Below are 19,688 nucleotides of genomic sequence, written 5' to 3' on the forward strand. Positions count from 1 at the left end.
AACAACAACATACCTTTCCTGCTTGGGTGCACTGATCTGAATGAGGTCTACAGGTCAAGTTGAGCATTGGATCTTATCAATCTTTTGCAGATGAAAAGTTCAAGAGAAAGGATGCATCTGGGTGTGTGTAAGTTTGTTGATGTTTGTGTGCAAGTGTGAGAGTGGGAACTCACTCAGTGGTTCTAGGAAACAGCTATCAGTCGATGATGACTGGTGTGATGAACAGTTCTCTGCTGACCCTCTGTAGGGCAAAAATGACTCTGAGTACATAACTCAAGTCCTCCTCCCTGACAGCTCTGAAACCATCCACCCTAATTCAACTCACACACTGCAAACCAAAAACCATTCTGCCTTTGAGAATCTGAGTGTGCTTTTTGAAAATCTGAGAGATATTTAGAAAAAGAGATGGCTTATTTTGTGCATTATGGTGTGCATAAATTCCTTGATGCATGTCTGACTATGGACTTCTTAAACATTTTGTCTTGTTTTCCAGTAAAAATATCTCAACATTCTTTAAGTGTAAACCTCATTTAATTTTGTTTAGATTTAAGGTGCTGTCACAATAGTTTGCACTCCATTCACTCCCATTCAAACGCGTCCGAACATGGGAGACCGGAACCGTAAGCTTATGCGAAGATATTTTGCATTCGGCTGTGGATGAAAGTTCAAGTTTGGTGAACTCTGACCTGCTAATCTGGATGAGGAGAAGACGTGTGACTAACAGGAGTCACACACTGACCTACTGACTCAATACAAAAAACATTTTTCAGTATTCCAAAGATGCACATTTTTATTGTTGCAGATTGATTAGATTAAGATATTTTTACTGTAATACGACAAAATTCTTTTTTTTTTTTTTTTTGCTGTATATTCTCTACTGTCATAAAGAATTCCAAAACTATCCATTACAGTCAGGGGTGGACTGGCCATGGGGAGAACCGGGACTTTTCCCAGTGGGCCGGCCAAGAAACGGGGCCGAATGGGTCTGAACGGCCGTGAAACGAGGTCAAACAGAGCAGAGAGGCCGAACACCAAACACATCCTTGAAATGGTCTGTACTGTATGTCTTATAAGTATGCTCGAACTCATGACTTTGGCATTGCTAGTGCCGTGTGCCTGCAACTCACCAAAGTAATTTATACATGTCAAACAATTGTATAAATAAAACGTACTTTATCTTTGGAGTCAATAAATTTTTCCAATATATAACAATGTGACTGTCCACTCTGAAAAATCAATGTTTATGGTGAATACTCACCAGGTATGGTTGTGGAGGGTCCCAGTGAGTCCAGTCATAGGTGACAGAATCCAAACTTTTTGTGACGTATTTTGCCCAAGGAGAGATCCGAAAAAGATATTCACCTTTTTTAGTCAGGATCACAAGCTATAGAAAAGACAAATTGATATCTTTAACAAAAAGCCATATAAAACTATAATAATGAACAAAAAGCCTCTTGAACATACAATTAAAATTTATCATAAAATAACAGCAAGCAACAAAAAGCACAACAGTGCTATTATTACTTTCTGGGGTCACTGTTTTAATGCACACAAAGTAAATTAACTCACTTTCTACAGTTTATTACATCAATAAACAATGCATAAATTGCATATACATACAGTTTGACCTCTGCTGGTAAAAACAAACAAACAAAACAACAAAAATGGTCTCCAGTCTAAGGTGTCCCAGCCTGACCATGCAGGTCTGTTTTGCTGGATATAGAGGGATTTTGGGCACTAGTCTGCTGGTCAAACTGGGATACTAGCTGAAGTCCTGCCAAACCAGCTTAAACCAGTTAAGACCAAACACACACACACACACACACACACACACACAAAAACACTTCAGGCTGGGATTAACTATTTTATTTTTTTCCTGAGCAGGGTCATCACCACTAGATACATTATGAGTGTGTGTGGTGAGGGGTCCGTTAATATTATGTAATATCCTCTTTTAATAGAAATTGGATTTTTGAGATCCTTTGTACTGTTTATAGCCATTGTTCTTATAAGTATGTTTAAATCAAAATTTGTTACACTGTAAACATGGGACACCTTTTCATCTAAAAGGGTAAAAAAGTGCCTTGCCATAACAGCCAACATTTTATTTAAAATGACAAGATGAAGATTCCACAACCTATACGCTGCAAACCAAACCCGACCCTGTTATTAAATCTACCTGACCCCTGACACTCAAACAAAAACACACACACTTAAGGTGGACAGGTGTTTGGTGATGAGAGCTGACAGAGGGGAGGAGAGCAACAGAAGAAAACAAAGCACTTTAAGAAGGTCCATCATTGCTTTCAGTCTCTGGGGTGCAGCTCGTAGATTGTCACAGATCGATAGCTTCTCTGGAGCTCTGGAGAGAAAACAGGGTAGGATGGTACATCTTTTTCCGGTTATAGTGAGCTTTGCACAGACTATTACCAAGCGAGAGAGAGAGAGAGAGAGAGAGAGAGAGAGAGAGAGAGAGAGAAATACAGAGAGAGATTGGGGGAAATGAGTGACTTGGATTGTAATAGTGAAGAGCAAGAGCAATGTATATAAATAGAGTTACAAAAGTAGAGACGCCATTCAAAATCTCCAAAGCTAAATTGATTTTAAGTGCTAATGTATAAATCTTAAAAAACAGACCTACCATGTGCTCTGAGGTTGTTAAACAATGGCATATGCATCTGTAGGAGCCATAGGTCATTATTTAAAAATGTATAGTGTTTAATTGATAAATTCCTGGTCAAGTACTACACTACACTAAGGCCATGTCAACACTAATAAGTTTTTAGTTTCTGGCATCATCATATTCTAAAGTATGCAATGCTAGTGATATATGTATATACAGCTCTGAAAAAAAAGAGAGACCACTGGAAAATTATCAGTTTCTCTGGATTTACTGTTTATATGTATGTGTTTGAGTAAAAATAAATAAATAAATAAAAATATTGTCATTTAGAGCATTTATTTGCAGAAAATGACAACTGGTCAAAATAACAAAAAAGATGCAGTGTTTTCAGACTTCAAATAATGCAAAGAAAACAAGTTCATATAAATTTGTATACAACACAATGCTAATGTTTTTATCTTAGGAAGAGTTCAGAAGTCAATAGTTGGTGGAATAAGCCTGATTTTCAATCACAGCTTTCATGCATCTTGGCATGTTCTCTACCAGTCTTTCACATTGCTGTTGGGTGACTTTATGCCACTCTTGGTGCAAAAATTCAAGCAGCTCGGCTTTGTTTGATGGCTTGTGGCCATCCATCTTCCTCCTAATCATATTCCAGAGGTTTTCAATAGGGTTCAGGTCATGGTCTTGATCCGGTGGTCCTCCATCCACACCTTGATTGACCTGGCTGTGTGGCATGGAGCATTGCCCTGCTGGAAAAACCAACCCTCAGAGTTGGGGAATATTGTCAGAGCAGAAGGAAGCAAGTTTTCTTCCAGGATAACCTTGTTTGTGGCTTGATTCATGCGTCCTTCACAAATACGAATCTGCCCGATTCCAGCCTTGCTGAAGCACCCCCAGATCATCACCGATCCTTCACCAAATTTCACAGTGGGTGCGAGACACTGTGGCTTGAAGGCCTCTCCAGGTCTCCATCTAACCATTAGACGACCAGGTGGAGGATCAATGATGATCTGGGGTTGCTTCAGCAAGGCTGGAATCGGGCAGATTCATCTTGTGAAGGATGTCTTTCTGAACTCTTCCTATGTTAAAACATTAGTATTGTATAGTTTAAAAATGAACTTGAACTTGTTTTCTTTGCATTATTCGAGGTCTGAAAACACTGCATCTTTTTTGTTATTTTGACCAGTTGTCATTTTCTGCAAATAAATGCTCTAAATGTCAATATTTTTATTTGGGATTTGGGAGAAATGATGTCAGACCTTTTTAGAATAAAACAAACATTTTCATTTTACTCAAACGCATACCTATAAATAGTAAATCCTGAGAAACTGATAATTTTGCAGTGGTCTCTTATTTTTTTCCAGATCTACATTGATTTTCACTTCAAGTAAATTGGTAAGTGCTTTTTGCATTGTTATAGCAACATTAGGAATACTACGCACTCAGCACGGCCTCCGTTGACGACTATAAAGAGCTAAAGAATGAGATCTTGGCACAGGTGGGGCTTTTACCTGTATGTGCAGCGCAGCGCTTCCATGAATGAGTGTATGATGCTCAGGTTCCCACCCGTGTACAAGCTTCGCAGCTATCCCGTCTATGGCTGTTGTTTGGGCAACTGTCACCAGTACAGGTAGCAGAACATGTAGTGGTGGACAAGTTCTTCTGGTCCCTCCCCTGCATGCAACAGAGGGCTGTAGGAATGCAGAACCCCAAGACTCTCGCCACCCTGATGGAGGCTGTGGAACTGGTGGAGGCGACGCAAGCCCTTAGCGGCGGAGAAAGAGCTGGCACCTTTTACCAGAAAATGCACCAGGGAAGGCGACCACTGGAGGGCACCTCGTGGCCAGTAAGTAGACCAGCGACACCGTCCGCTCGGGGAGGAACCCATGCCCATGGACCCAAACCTCCCGGAGGCCCGAGCCTGGCTGGCAGGTTGCGTTGTTCACTGAGCAGTGCCCCGGGAAGCCTCGAAAAGGGAGGTGAAGTTTGAGGGCCACTGTGTGAAAGCCCTCCTGGTTTCTGGGAGCACCGTAAGCCTGGTCCAGCCCCAGATAGTTCCCCCCGACCACACAGCCAAGCCTCAATCCCCATCATCTGTGTGCACGGCAACACGCGCTACGTCCCAACACGGTCAGTTACCATCAAGGCCGAACCAGGAAGCAGGCCAGTGGAGGTCGGGATTGTCAAAGATCTGCCGGTGCCCCTAACCTTAGGATGAGTCTGGCCGGGGTTCGAGCAGCTGTTGGCTCAAGCTGTCCAACCTGCCAGCCGCCGGGGGCAATGCCGCAGGGGACCCTGTCCAAGACCACGGAGATGCCCGGTGTTGCTGGCCACTGACAGCAAGCGAGATGGTGAGTTGAGAGTGATTGCTTCTAATGTATATTCTGACCTCTTCCAACAGATAACAGAGGGGGGCGCATTCGGCAAGGAACAACGGGAGGATGACTGCCTAAGAAACTGCTGGTCCCAGGTCAGAGTAGTCAATGGCAAGGTACGACTTCCTGCCCCTCACCCCTCTCCTCACTTCATTGTGTAAAATGATCTGCTTTACTGTGTTGCTCACAGGTGGGGGGAGGAGAAACGCCTCTTGATGGTGCCGCGTACGAAGACAGAGACCGTGCTAGAGTTGGCCCACTTGCATCACACTTAGGAATTGAGAACACCACCCGACAAATTAGGGACCGGTTCCATTGGCCCGGACTGGATGCAGAAGTGAGGCGCTATTGCCAGAGCTGCGCGGTCTCCCAAAGAACAGCTCCACGACGACCTCCCCCAGCCCACTTATACCCCTGCCCATCATCGAGGTGCCCTTCGAATGCATCGGGATGGACATGGTGGGACCACTGCCGAAGTCTGCCTGGGGACATGAGCACATCCTGGTCATAGTGGATTATGTGACTCGGTACCCCAAAGCAGTGCCACTGAGGAAAGCCACCTCCAAGAACATCGCTCGAGAGCTGTTCCTGCTGTTCAGCCGAGTCGGCATCCCAAAAGAGATCCTCACCGACCAGGGCACTCCGTTTATGACCCGGCTTATGGCTGACGTGTGCAAGCTGCTGCAGGTGAAACAACTCCGCACCTCGGTTTACAACCCCCAGATGGACGGATTAGTGGAGCGCTTCAACCAGACCCTAAAACGGATGCTGAAGAGGGTGGTAAATGTGGATGGGCACGAATGGAACCTCATGATACCCTACATGCTGTTCATCATCAGGGAAGTACCTCAGGCATCCACTGGATTTACACCCTTCGAGTTACTGTTTGGTCGCCAGCCCCAGGGACTACTAGATATCGCCCGGGAGGCTTGGGAGCAACAGCCCTCACTGAACCAAAGAGTAATTGAGCATGTACATGAGATGAGAGAGAGGATTGAGAAAGTGATGCCCCTGGTGCGTGAACATCTGGCAGAGGCCCAACGGGCCCAGCAGCACACATACGACTGCCCTGCCCAAGCTTGTGAATTTCACCCTGGAGACTGGGTCCTGGTGCTGATCCCCTGTACCACGTCTAAGTTCCTGGCCACCTGGCAGGGTCCATACACCATGGTGGAACGGGCAGGGCCGATAACGTATTGCATCCGGCAGCTGGGACAAAGACAAGCAGAGCAGATCTACCATATTAACCTCCTCAAACACTGGACCAATCCTGAGAGACGGGTCATTGGGTAGGCCCAAACAGAAGCCCCAGTGGTAGATCTGGGAAACCGACTCTCCGCGAATCAAAGGAAGGAATTAGAAGCCCTGGTCGGACAGTTCAGTAACATGTTTTCCAGTTGCATGTTGTAGACCAACATGATCCATCATGAAATTCACACACCTTCAGGAACCATCGTGCGGCAGCATCCCTACCGGGTCCTGGAGGCTTGCCGACAGGCTATAGAGGAAGAAGTGCAATGGATGCTACAACTCGGGGTCATCAAAGAGTCCAGAAGCCCCTGGTCCAGCCCGATCGTGATAGTTCCGAATGGTGATGGTGTTGTGGCTTCTGCCACCTCTGTGAAAGATCACTCTCAAAGTCTTGGGGTTTTGATGCCAGAAGATAGACTTTATCTGCAGAGCAACTCCAGCAACTGGGTTTCTTCCGTTTATATATGATCTACCAAGGCGTGGTTAATACATTCCATACATGTCAACTTTAACCATCACCCTGTTCTGTAACTCCAGTCTGTTTATTTTAAGAAGTGGACAGGAGACATCTGTGAAAGAGCCTCACCATATATTTTCTCAGCAGTCATGAGATCAGTTTACCATATGTGAGCACATTCCATTCCTTCACAGGCCTACACAGACACACACAGTGAGATACATGCTTGACCATCAGAAATAATTGTAGAATAAAATGGCTATATTTACATTGATTATACTTGATTAATTTATTTTCAACTTGATAAATATATTACACAGTGGCATCCTCCGCTTCCGCAATGACTTCTTGAAGTTGAATGAAGTCTCCACCTTCAACGGATACCCCATGCCCCGAGTGGACGAGCTCATCGAGCGGCTGGGCTGAGCGTGATATATATCCACCCTGGATCTGACCAAAGGATACTGGCAGGTACCCCTAGCCCCATCATCCAGGGAAAAGACAGCGTTCAGCACAACGTAGAACACCCCATAGTGTACATAAGCCCAAAGCTGACCCCAGCTGAAACCCGGTACGCGGCAGTGGAGAAGGAAGCGTTGGCCATAAAGTGGGCCGTCCTGGAGCTACGATACTATCTACTGGGCTGGAGCTTCACTCTGCTGACTGACCATGCCCCGTTGCAATGGATGGCACGAGCGAAGGACTCTAATGCCAGGGTAAACCACTGGTTCCTCGCCCTCCAGGACTTCCATTTCAAGGTGCAACATCGAGCGGGGACAGCCAACGGCAATGCAGATGGCCTGTCCAGGATGTTCAAAGGATGGTCAGGTCTGTGTAAAAGTTCACTCCCTCCCTCCCATCCCCTCTGTGTGCTTCCAGCTCTAGGATGTCGCTTTGGGGGGGAATTTGGCGAGTACCCCGTGCATTTCAGCGTCGCCCTGAAATTGGAGCTCATTTGCCAATCAACCGTGGAATGCAGACGCTGATCGGCATCACCTGCGAACAATTAGCTGGAGGGGATTTAAACGCCGGAGGAAGAGGAAGACGGTGAGCATCAACTCCAAGGCATGACACTAATCCTCTTCTATCTCTCTCTCAATTCCAGACTCCAGCAACAAGTGAGTGACGATCACCGCACGCATTCCGCAGAAGCTTCACGAAACACCGGATTCACGAACACAGACACCCTGGCACGCTCACCCCGCCCTTGCACTGAAGACACCACACACCATTAAGTTATTCTTTTACGTATTGTCACAATAAAACACCCCCTTTGTGGGACTGTGCACTTAAGAATAATTGTCTGTGCCTCATTCATCCAGCCACAAAAGTAAGTGATAAACATTCAGTTTATTAAGTAATATCGATAAATGAGTTCGTTTCCACATTATATGATATTACAGCTTGTTTAATAAACGCCTGCAGAAACAGGTGTATAAAAAATGGTAAATTATAATCTCCTTTGATAATCGTACACCTGAAGCACAAATGCTAGCGTTGCAGCATTGTTTATCAGTTGGGTTGCTAGGAGACATCTCTAATGAGAGTCAAACCCCTGCTAAGCTAATGGGAGAGTTGCAGTTCCGAATATTGGGGAATAAAATGCATTTATGGTCCGAGATATCAAGCAGGAATATTCCACATCCAACTTGAATGGAACGCAGCATAACCGTGTACCCTGACGATACGAAATTTATTGCAAGCAACAAATAAATCGCAAATATTATTAGATCGATTTATAAACCTCCTTGGTAGATTCATATGAAAAATTATGATTTTTGAATGTCTGTTCGTGAGACGTTCATTTCACAAAACAGTCATGCTGCAGTTAAAATTAGGCTTGCTTGAGCATTAAGTGTTGTTTCAAGTTCTGGCTTTCGTGCATGGACATGTTTTTAAAATGTCAATTGGTATTACTAGTTAGCTGCGACATAATGTATGATGCCCAAAGGCATAGGGTGTCTTATTCATTGTGAAACTGTGTTTTCTTAATATATATATATATATATATATACAGTATATATAATAAAAAAGGGAAGAGTCAAAATTATTTTTTGTGGTAATCAACATTATTCCACAAATACTTTTGAGTTAGCTTAACTTATTTTAAACCCAGAACATTAGTTAATTTGAGAGTGTAGCGTTAGAGCAAAAAAGTAGTACAGTAGTGTATATTAAAAATTCATAAAAAATCCCCACAAAATCTCACATTAAATAATTTGCAATGCTCTATAGGATGTCCAGCCTCACATCTCACACCACAATCAAAGAGAAAAGGACCCAGAGTGTTAATCGGGCTGCTGGGTAAACATCTGGAAATTTCTGTGTGTTGACTGAGATATGGAGGGTTTAAGTTGTTCAGATTTCTTCCACTCTGCACACACACACAAACACCAACGTTTGCTTTATTACTGTGATGGGGACTTTCCATTGACTCCCATTGTTTTGTACTGTGCTAATCATATTTTCCATCCCCTAACCTTAAACCTAATCCTCACAAAAATTCTTTTTTTTTATTTTTTTTTATTATTATTAAAGGGATAGTTCACCCTAAAATTTAAATTCTGTCATTATTTACTCAGCCTCATATACTGTATGTGTGTGTGTATATATATATATATATATATATATATATATATATATATATATATATATATATATATATATATATACAGAATATAATGTATATTGACTAGTCTGATGGTTTTAAATATTACTTTGGCAAAACCTGATCCAAACATACAAACTCACTTCCCAGACAATTTCCGTAAGGAACAACTATAGAAAACTCTACTTTTCTCCTTTTTTACTTCTTTCAGACTCCAGTTAACAGTGTTTTGATTTCCCCTGAGACGATGAATATACCCCTGAATCGGCTGTCTGGAGTCACTGAGGTATCTCTCAACAAACACAAGCACAAAAAAGAATCTACCCACACAGAGAATTAAACATGGCCTTGCTGGAGAGCTTGCTTAGAGATCTGTGAGCCACCTGGGGATCTGTATTGATCACGCTCGTCTGCTAAAAGTCTTTGAGCATTCAGTGTTCCCGTTGTTTTTCAAATGCGATATCACTACACAGGTCCCTGAAATATTAATGGCTGAATAAATGAGAGGTTCAGGGTTGTTGGTCTTGACAACAAAAAAGCAGAGTTCATTTTAACTAACGCTTACAGCAGGTTTCTAATTTGTTCTAAAGGTTGTGCATGGAAAATATATTAGGCAACATTGATTGAAGGGACGATGAAAGGAAATCTCATGAAACATTGAGAGTGCATTCCTTTACCCCAGAATGTGTGCATGTGTATGTTAAATAGCATTGACAGAAATTGGCCTCTTCTTCACCCACCTGCAGGAGTTTATCCTAAATCATGGCTATCAATACAAACCCACGACTGCAGTGATGTCATTTAGTTGCTAATCATTATCATATTGCAGTGTTTTCTCCCATAGTACATCCAACAGCATGGCCATAACCACCATCGACATTAAAGGAGGTGTGTACCCACCAATATTCAGAATAGTGATTGTCATCTAAAACTAACAGTATATTAGTGGTTTGTGTTTTGGGCTTTTGTTTTTGCATTGGACAGATATAGTGGAGAGTGACAGGAGATTATTAGGGGAGAGAAATTTGAAATAGGATCAGGTCATGTCGCAAGTCAAATTTGAACTTGCATCACCCACATAAGCACCATGGGTCAACATGTTTCAAGTTGTGAGTGACTGATATGGTTTTTACAATGACTGCTGCAGATATCAACATATCAGGGTGGCCGTCAGCTGATATAATGCTGATATGTATATAATACAAAAGGGCAAGCATGTGAAGGTACCTCTAAAAATGAATTCATTGCTATTTTCCAACACATTAGGACCCACACAATACATTTCCATGTTTTCTTTTCTATATTATTGCCATTATTTGTAATTTTAAAGCTTGTAAAAATCATCAAAACAACATTGAAAAGATAGGAGTGTTTGCCTCGAGGTCAGCTGCCTTCTCAAAAAATGCTCTCTTTTTACTTCTAGATAAAGATTGTGAGTTGATGCCAGACTTTATATACAAAATTGCATGTCCTCAGTATTTGCAGGGACCCCTTTCTCAATATTTGGTTAATTATTGATAAGAACTTAATGATTACATTAATGATTACAAAAGATACCTCAAATAATACAGAGGTTGGACACATTCAGTTCAACCTCCCTTTATTTAAGGTAAGCTGACTAGTCATGACACTAAGGCACCGTAGACTAGGTGAGTTAGAGTGATGTTGCATTCATGAACTGATTTCCAGTGGAAGACCACATAACACATAAACATCTCTGATGATGCATTTTCATTTTTGGCAATAAAAATATAACTGTTCATATTTTTGACACTGGATTTTGAGGAGTTCATATTGTGATGAGTAATTAATTAGTAGTTCTTTTAATTTGCCCATAGTTAGTTAATAGTTCTCAATGAGGCAAATACAAATTCAGAAATAATTGATTAGCCAACAGTGAACTACCACAGTCGTTAGATCGCTATTACTTACTGATTAGTTAATTGTGTTTCTATATTACTTAATAGTTAGTGAATGAAGTACTAATGCAGTACTACTCATTTGTAGGCTAATGCATTAATTCCTGCATAGTTACCTATTAAGTGTGAAGCAGTATTCTTAAGTGTTACCCAAATATATCAATTTCATATTCATTTAGTATTCAAAAATAAAAATTAAGATTTAAAACTTTTTTTGTCCCTTATCTCAAGAATCAGTGTTACATTTCCTGTCCAATCAAAATGAGTTCTTGAACTCCATTCATGCAGTGAGATATCACAAGCACTGGTGCTATAGTCCTCTGTTAGAAGACCAGCTGATTATTTTTAGAGTTATAAAAGAGACCAATACACATGGATTACACACCTCCAGCATGCCTGAGGGAGAAGTCGGGACGGGAAGAAAAGACAGACCTTGAGAAAAGAAAGGAAATTACAGGAGCGAGAGAGATACAATTTAATTAGAACCTACGACAGGATATTCTGTAGGAGGGAAAGAGTGAGGAAAGTGCACTCTTGCCACAAGTTCAGCACCCCAAGTTTCCATATGTTAAACCTGGCCACTCACCCTCCATTAATATCCCTCCCTGAATCCCCCCTGCAGGCTTAAAGAAGCTGTGTATGACAGCCAATTACCTCACAGAAACTTCCACCAAAACTTGGGGCTCCATCTGTCCACCTGATACCCACAAAATGCATTAAAAAATGAGAAAATTCAGCCACTGACCCCTTGGGTGAATATAAATGAACTTACCTTCCTCTCTTACTCACACTTTCAAACAACAGAGAAACACTAGTCTATTTCTCTCTGCCCAATAATTGCCATTCAAACCTCTAGTGCTTTTTACAATATATTCGACCTAAAGTAGCACCAAAAAATTAAAACGACAAAATACTTTAAGTTTCAGTTCTACTCAAGAGAACGAAATGTCTCGGTTACGTGAAACGTAACCCTGGTTCCCTGAGTGGGAACGAGATGCTGCGTAATCGCATTGGGGACATGCCCTGAGTGTGATGTGGTCTGAAGCCCTTGTACAATCATGGCAATTTAATGGCTGGTGGCGCTTAAACGACGCCCCTAGGGAGCTACATCACGGGCTCCATAAAAGCGCTCGCTTTGGCGCCAGAGTCAGATTTTGCCTATACACATGCCTATACAGCTGCTAGAGAGTATGGTCAGCATATGCAGCATCTCGTTCCCACTCAGGGAACCAGGGTTACGTTTCACATAACAAAGATGTTCCCTTTTGTAGGAACTCGAGCTGAGTAATAGCATTGGGAATGATATACATTCACGCCATGCGAACAGTAGCTGCCAACTGTCTATACCTGTGTGCCAAGCATATAGTGCGCACAAGCGAGCTAAAGCGTCTGATTAAAACAAAAAAATTATGAGTTTACTCCTGTTCCAACAGAGAGAACCTGGGAAGCAGGAGTCAAACCCTCATCCAGATTATAAAATCTAACAAATGTATGTGGAGAGGACCACCCTGCTGCCTTACAAATGTCCTCCAAGGACGCACTTCTAACCAAAGCCCATGAGGATGCCATGCTCCTCGTAGAATGGGCTCAAAAACCCAAAGGTGAAGGTAAACTGCGCACTTTGTAAGCACTTGAAATTGCATCAGTAAGCCATTAAAACAGCTTTTGCTTGGACACCAAAACACCCATGTTGCGGCCACCAAAGCACACAGTCAACATAAACTCGCAGTGCCCAAACTGGGCAAAACATATGCAATCTTTCAGCCTGAACATTTTGCTTGCAGACTATTAATTATGTAGAAATAACCTTAGATAATTAGCCCAAACTAGGTCTTAACACCAGTCTTAAACACCCTGGCGCAAAATCCATACATAAGGGATTGATCGACAGGGCATGCAAATCACCACCCCTTTTAAACGATGCCAATGCTACTAGTTTTAAAAGTCAGAAACTTATCAGTGACTGTTGCCAAGGGCTCAAATGGAGCACAGAAGAGCTCCTCTAAAACAACAGATAAATCCCATAAGGGAATGCGGATGGGACGAAAAGGTCTAAGCCTGCATACCCAACGCATAAAACGAGAGACAAGAGAATGTCTACTGACAGAGACTCCACTGATAAGCACATGCTCATCCACTACAGCGGCAACAAGACGAGGCAACCCTGTCTGCAAAACACTCTTGAAAAATTTTTTTATTTAAGAAAACTGGTTCGCCACAATGGCCCCGGCCTTCTTTATGGGAGGACAACATGTGGTGCTTATGTACACTGTATAATTTGTGTACACTTGTGCTCAATGAATATCAAATTCTGTTATGCATGTCTCAAAACCCTTGGTCATGGAGACAGATGCCGAATTTGATTAGGCAGTTATAAAAAGCAGTCACTCTGAATGTATTTACAGGAGAGGATGCCAGATAAACCATCTTCCCTAGCATAGAACGGGGAAGAATGTGCGAACATGGAGGGGATTTGAAAGCAAGCAGGCTCGGCACAACGGTCCCAGCATTCTTATGGGGGGACAACGTGTAGTGCTTAAGTTCACTGTGTATTTTGTGTACACTTGTACTTGATGAACATTGAATTCTGTTATGCATGTCTCGAGACCCTTGGTCATGGAGAAAGAGGCTGAGTTCAGTAAGCATTTTTTTTTTTTTTTTAATGTTCACTCCCCAGCAAGCTGCGGGGGAAAACGGAACCATATTCTGGTTGTCGGACATTTTGAGGCACGTATAATGGCAAACTCATCCTGATACTGACCGAAGGGCAAACAGGAGAGAAACGGATACGTTTATACAGTCCAATTTCATTTACTGAATAGGGGCTCATCCTTTGTTACACAGCAAGCCCGTCAGGCTCGTGTGTAGACCTATTTTTACTGTAAATTGAATTATATTATGCGTGCCCCTAGACCCTTGGTCATGGAGGCAGAGGCAAAACTCAAGCTGAAAATATTCAATGTTCATTCACCAGCATAAATTACGGGGGAGACTGAGCTAAATTTGTGTACTGAAAAAACGGGTTAGAACTAATCTGGTCCCTGCATATAATGGGGGAACAATGCATAGTACCCAGATAGCACGAAACACCCTCACAAACAAAAGCATTGCCTTGACCAACTCGTTCCCCAGCACGAGCCGCGGGGGAAAAACGAGGGAAATTCCAAATGGAGCCAACGTTAGCTCAAAGTATTCCTTAACACGATGTGCTTGGTTGGACTGCAAAACCTTTGTGTGTAGATCCAACAGCTGTCTGAAATGAGTGACGTCCATGCTGCCAATGAAAAATTGAGCAGAGATAGCAGTGCGTGTCTCTTGTCCGCATGGTCCACAAATGGGCGAAAGACAAAAAAAAAAAAAAAAAAGAGTTAAAATACCTTGCAGCTCCTGATAGCATCCCGAAAGAATAATGGCACCAACGAAACGCTCGTGTGTGTACGTTCGCCATCACTCCGTTGGGTAATATTCTCTTATTCCAGCCTCCTCGTTCTGCGGCCGAGCTCACCGGTCCATGCATGATCCCCTCTGCCGTGAGCAATACACTTCGAATCTGGAGGGGAGAGAGAGAAAGGCTGAGGCTGCTCCTCCATTGCCTTATTCATGTGCATTCTCCCAGAACAACACAGAAAAAGAAAATAGGGACAAAGGGGACCAATTTGTTTCCTTACCATCAATGACAAATTCTCTCATACAGCATTTTTAATAGCAACGACTCAAGACATGCATGGTAACACGCATGGTAACTCTTTTGCATGCTTGTTCATCAGAAAATTGCTGCCAAGCTAGGCTTAAAAACATGTCCGACAAGACTCGCGCTTTCAATAAAGGGCAGGGCCACAAACACGAGGAAGAATCCAATGTCCGTTCGCACTCCAATCTTCTCAGACACAAAGCTGAAAATCCCAAAATGCCCCTGCACATGGAGCTCCAATCTGGAGGCCGTGGGACTGGAACAAGTGGGGATAATGCCTCGTGGTCAGAAATTGTGAGCTTCGAACAGCGCCGCTGCCCCCCATCGGACCCTTGTAATGTTTGGAAAAACCACATTAAAATTGCTCTGTATAAAATTACATGAGTCACTTCTTAAATTCCATCCTGTGTTGCCACTCAAAAGGGAGAATAATAATTATCCTTGCTTCGATATGAGTCATTGGTACAACATTGGCCAGACGTGATCGTGCACTGAAGAACAGAAAATCTGACTCGATGGCGCCAAAGCGAGCACTTTTATGTAGCCCGTGACATAGCTCCCTAGGGGCATTGCTTAAGTGCCACCAGCCAATAAACTGCCGTGATTGTACAAGGGCTTCAGACCACGTGACAATCAGGGCGTATCCCCAGTGCGATTACGCAGATCGAATTCCTACGAAAGGGAACTGCAGGAGGCAGAACTCACAGCAGGTGGAAGTCACTTTTTAAAGTAAGTGTTACATGACAAGAGTTCCTGAACAACTAGAGTTAAATTAAAGGGATGAATCTTCCAACGTCTTGCCATATCACTGTCACGTATTTGTGTAGTATAGATGATGATGATGATGATGAGGTGAGAGGCGATGGATCTATTTTCAGGCTTTAATGAGGAAGATGAAGACGATATAAAACAAAGTGGGGTGCCATAAACCAAATCTGCAAACTAACACAAGCATTACACAGACGAGAACTGACAATGAATGAACATAACAGGAGGGTATAAATACATAAAGGAACTAATGAGGGAATGAAAGACAGATGAGGAAAATCAGCTGGTAGTGATGAGGGCAGTGCTCTCTGGGAAATGGATTCCAGTGGGAAACTTCAAAATAAGAGTCCATGGAAACAAGAGGGAGACAGAACATGACAATCACACAGTTGCTGTTATTGCATTATCAATTTAAATGAAAAAAAAAAAAAAACAACAACAAAAAAATTGATCTTCCCCATCACTGGGTAAAGAGTGAACAGAATATGCACCAATTAAGCACAAATAAGCACAAAGCACAAATCAGTCATGTATGCTTAATCAGTAATTACCAAAAGGCAATTTGTCATTGAGCGGATCTTGTTAAAATGTTAAAATTGAAATGGAAATGGCAAAATGCCTGCATAAATTTAATAAAGAGGAACATAATTGATGGAGTTCTCAAAAATACAAGACACCGTGTTTCTCTAAAAGTATGGCCTTCAACAAAATTCCCTCTGAACAATGTTCACAGAAATAATTTCAAGGCATAGATGGTGGTGGTACAATGATGGTAAACAATAAATTAAAGTCACTGACCACATGGGGTTGCATGTGTAAATTGCAATATATATATATATATATATATATATATATATATATATATATATATATATATATATATATATATATATATATATATATATATATATATATATATATATATATATATATATATATATATATATATATATATATATATATATATTTATTTATTTTTTCAAAATGTGCATGAGAAAGCCTTATTTTTTGGTTGCGTTGAAATCCAAGCAATTGTCAGGTGTATTCTGTTGATTCATGTCTTTTATTTTGTCCATGTCCTGTTTCATGTCATGTGTTCCTGTTTCCCTAGTCATGTGATTTCTGTTTTCCCTCCATGTTCATGTGTCATGTTTTCATTGGTTTATTGTTTAATTATCTTGTTATCAGTTCTGTTTGTTCATTGGTTTATGTTCTCCCATGTCTTGTATTTAAGCCCTCATGTTTGCATTGTCTATTGGTGGAGTATTGAATGTTATCGGATGTGTTGGTCAAGCCATGGTCAAGCCATGGTCAAGCCATGGTCAAGCCATGGTCAAGCCATGGTCAAGCCATGGTCAAGCCTAGTTTAATCCATGTTCATGTTTTGTTTTGTAGTCAGGGTTATTGGTGTTCACGTTTGAAAATAAACTGCACTTGGGTTCTTCATCTTCACGTCTTCGTCATTGCCATCATTGTCAGCAGCCAGCATACGTTACAGCAATAAGCAACATTTGTAAATATCAGCATACTAAAGATGAAGTATATAGTTTCTGTGACACTAGTGTCACCAAATGGATTTGCAAAAATAATGACTTTTTTCGAACATATTTCCCGAACACTACCACCGTTTTCCATTGGTAGAAAAACAACAACAACAACAAAAAAAAAAACAACAACGGTACTATTGCCTCACTCCATTGGCTGATTCAATGTTGCTTTGTCAGACTGGTTGGAATGCTCAAACAAACAATGTTTTGAAAAGTAGCATAGAGGCACAGTGTTAAATTTTCAGGGGAATAAACCTATAAATAGCTTATTTAAGGTTTTCTCTGCATATTAAGCTGGGATAGGAGAAATTATTTTAACATTGAGACAGTAATGTCACCTTATTGATAACAGTGGAAAGAGTATTTTGTCATGAGGATAATTAAACTATGGCAGTAAAGACTACATATCCCATTTGTAAAAGTTCAATGGGAAGCACAAGTAGTTTATCTTGCCAACATATTGTATATCGAACTATTAAAACAACTTCAAATGCACCGTAAGCACATGTTTTTGAAGGTCAGGACTGAAAAAAGAACCGTAGCTGATCTGAGCTCAGCTGAAGCAGCACTAATGTGATCCGATCAACCTCCGGTGTATGGTGGAGTCAGGGTGCTTCAAAACCCAGAGCATGGCACGGCGGCAAACTGTGCTGGACATGCAAACCCCGCCAACTCTGGCAAATGGGAACTTGTTGGGCACTCAACGGCCCCATCTGCTCCTTCTTCCCATCAACCCCAGATTAACCCTAAGAGCCAAGTCAAGCAGCTTTGCCCCACACATGCCACCCAGACCTGCCAATGGCCATCAGTGTTCAGGGAGGGGAAGAGCCAAGATCCCGTTCTGCCTTAGCAGAGCGGCTAACAGCTTCTAATCGGGCTACAGAGACAAACAACCTTTGACCAACCCAAATGTTGCCACACAGATCGTGAAAATGAAAACCGTCTATGGAATAGATTTCAAAATGATGTTAAACCATGATATTCTCTGCTCAACATAAATAGATTTAATACTTAAATAATTATGATGACAATGATGGTGATTATTATTATTATTCAAATAACTTTGTTTGGGTCTTATATGATGTTTTTTTGACATTTGTGTTGTCATAAATTGCTCAATACCTGTGTGCAGACGTTTTCATGATTCATTAAGATTCATTCACACTTAATTTTTTATTCAAATTACAATACTTTGTAGAACCACACTCATGCAAAAAATGATCCATCTTAGAAACATGAAATGTGTTTAGCTATAGACAGACAGACAGACAGACAATAAATTGAAGAAATTTAATTTCTAAGTGACCACAAAAAGTCTTGCTTTTGTTTCAGAGTAACAAAAATAATGGCCATTATACTGTAATATACTCAAATCTGGCATCTGTGCAAATAAGTAAAAAACATCTTGAGGTACCTTGAGCTTGGTCATGTGCGCTACTGCAGGAGATTTGTCCACTTTTGGAGGGAGGTACAGTTCCCACTTCCCAAACTCTTTCTGTGTGAAAGGATAAGACAGCTTCTCCCAGAAGTCTGAAAGAAAAAAAAAAGAAAAAAAAAAAAAAAGAAAAGAAATTAAGTTTTCTCAGTGGTCAGACAGCACTGGCTATTTCATATCAATCTGGAAACAAAGAAGAACATGCTAATGCACTTGAGGATCATGTTTACTTGCTATTATCTGCCTCATGCAAAATTTTTCAAAGATTTGGTGCAACAAATTCAAATTTTGTCAAATCCTGCACCAAAAATAAAAGTGTTTCCCAATGAACAAAAAAAAAAAAAAAAAAAAAACAAATTCTGTGTTGCCTGATTCCCAGTCGTTATGTAGCAGCCAGTCAGAATAGATACCAACTGGCAATTGTCACCCTTATTTATTTTTCTTTGCAATGCGCATTAAATGGTTCTTGAATTATACAATTAACAGTGGATCAGTCAGACATATTAAAAAAAACAAAAAAACAATACCTTTTATGTTTTTCTAGGTACACAGGTCAGAATAACCAAGAATATGCACCAGATTGACTTTATGCCAATATTCAGAACTATGGTTTGTGAAACTACCGACATTGCAACTAAATCACATTTATGCTTTTTGAAAAACTCCACATGTGCTTCCCAATGGGTCCGTTTGAGTAATGGCTTCTTTTTTGGCATCCACATGTGTTATGAAGGGCTCTTGATATGGCTGACTGGTGCACCTTTACTCTATTCTCAACTACTCTGTAGCTTCTTCAAAGTGAGTGTTGGCCCTTCTGTGACTCTCACACGTTTCTTTCTTATTGACATTGACAGTATTTTCATACAAACTTGTCCAGGAAGGATCTGGACGGTTTGATATAGCTTCCTCTTTTTAGACAAATCAACCAATATTACCAGCTGGGACAGACAAACACTTGGATATTGTTTTGTACCTTTTTTCGAATTCACTTTCCATTATTCACTTAATCCC

General features: G+C 41.4%; 1 protein-coding gene across 1 annotated transcript in view; it reads right to left on the reverse strand.

The window, feature by feature from the left end:
- Positions 1-19,688, reverse strand: part of LOC127432841 (1,4-alpha-glucan-branching enzyme-like) — a 261,140-nt gene that overhangs the window by 186,492 nt on the left and 54,960 nt on the right. The window contains exons 3-4 of the mRNA XM_051684290.1: positions 18,657-18,772; positions 1,259-1,384 (exon numbers count right to left, since the gene is read on the reverse strand). Of these exons, the coding sequence (XP_051540250.1) occupies positions 1,259-1,384; positions 18,657-18,772 (242 nt within the window). The remainder of the gene's footprint in view (positions 1-1,258; positions 1,385-18,656; positions 18,773-19,688) is intronic.

The sequence above is a fragment of the Myxocyprinus asiaticus genome, chromosome 42 (assembly GCF_019703515.2).
Source record: "Myxocyprinus asiaticus isolate MX2 ecotype Aquarium Trade chromosome 42, UBuf_Myxa_2, whole genome shotgun sequence".
Classification (NCBI taxonomy): Eukaryota; Metazoa; Chordata; class Actinopteri; order Cypriniformes; family Catostomidae; genus Myxocyprinus; species Myxocyprinus asiaticus.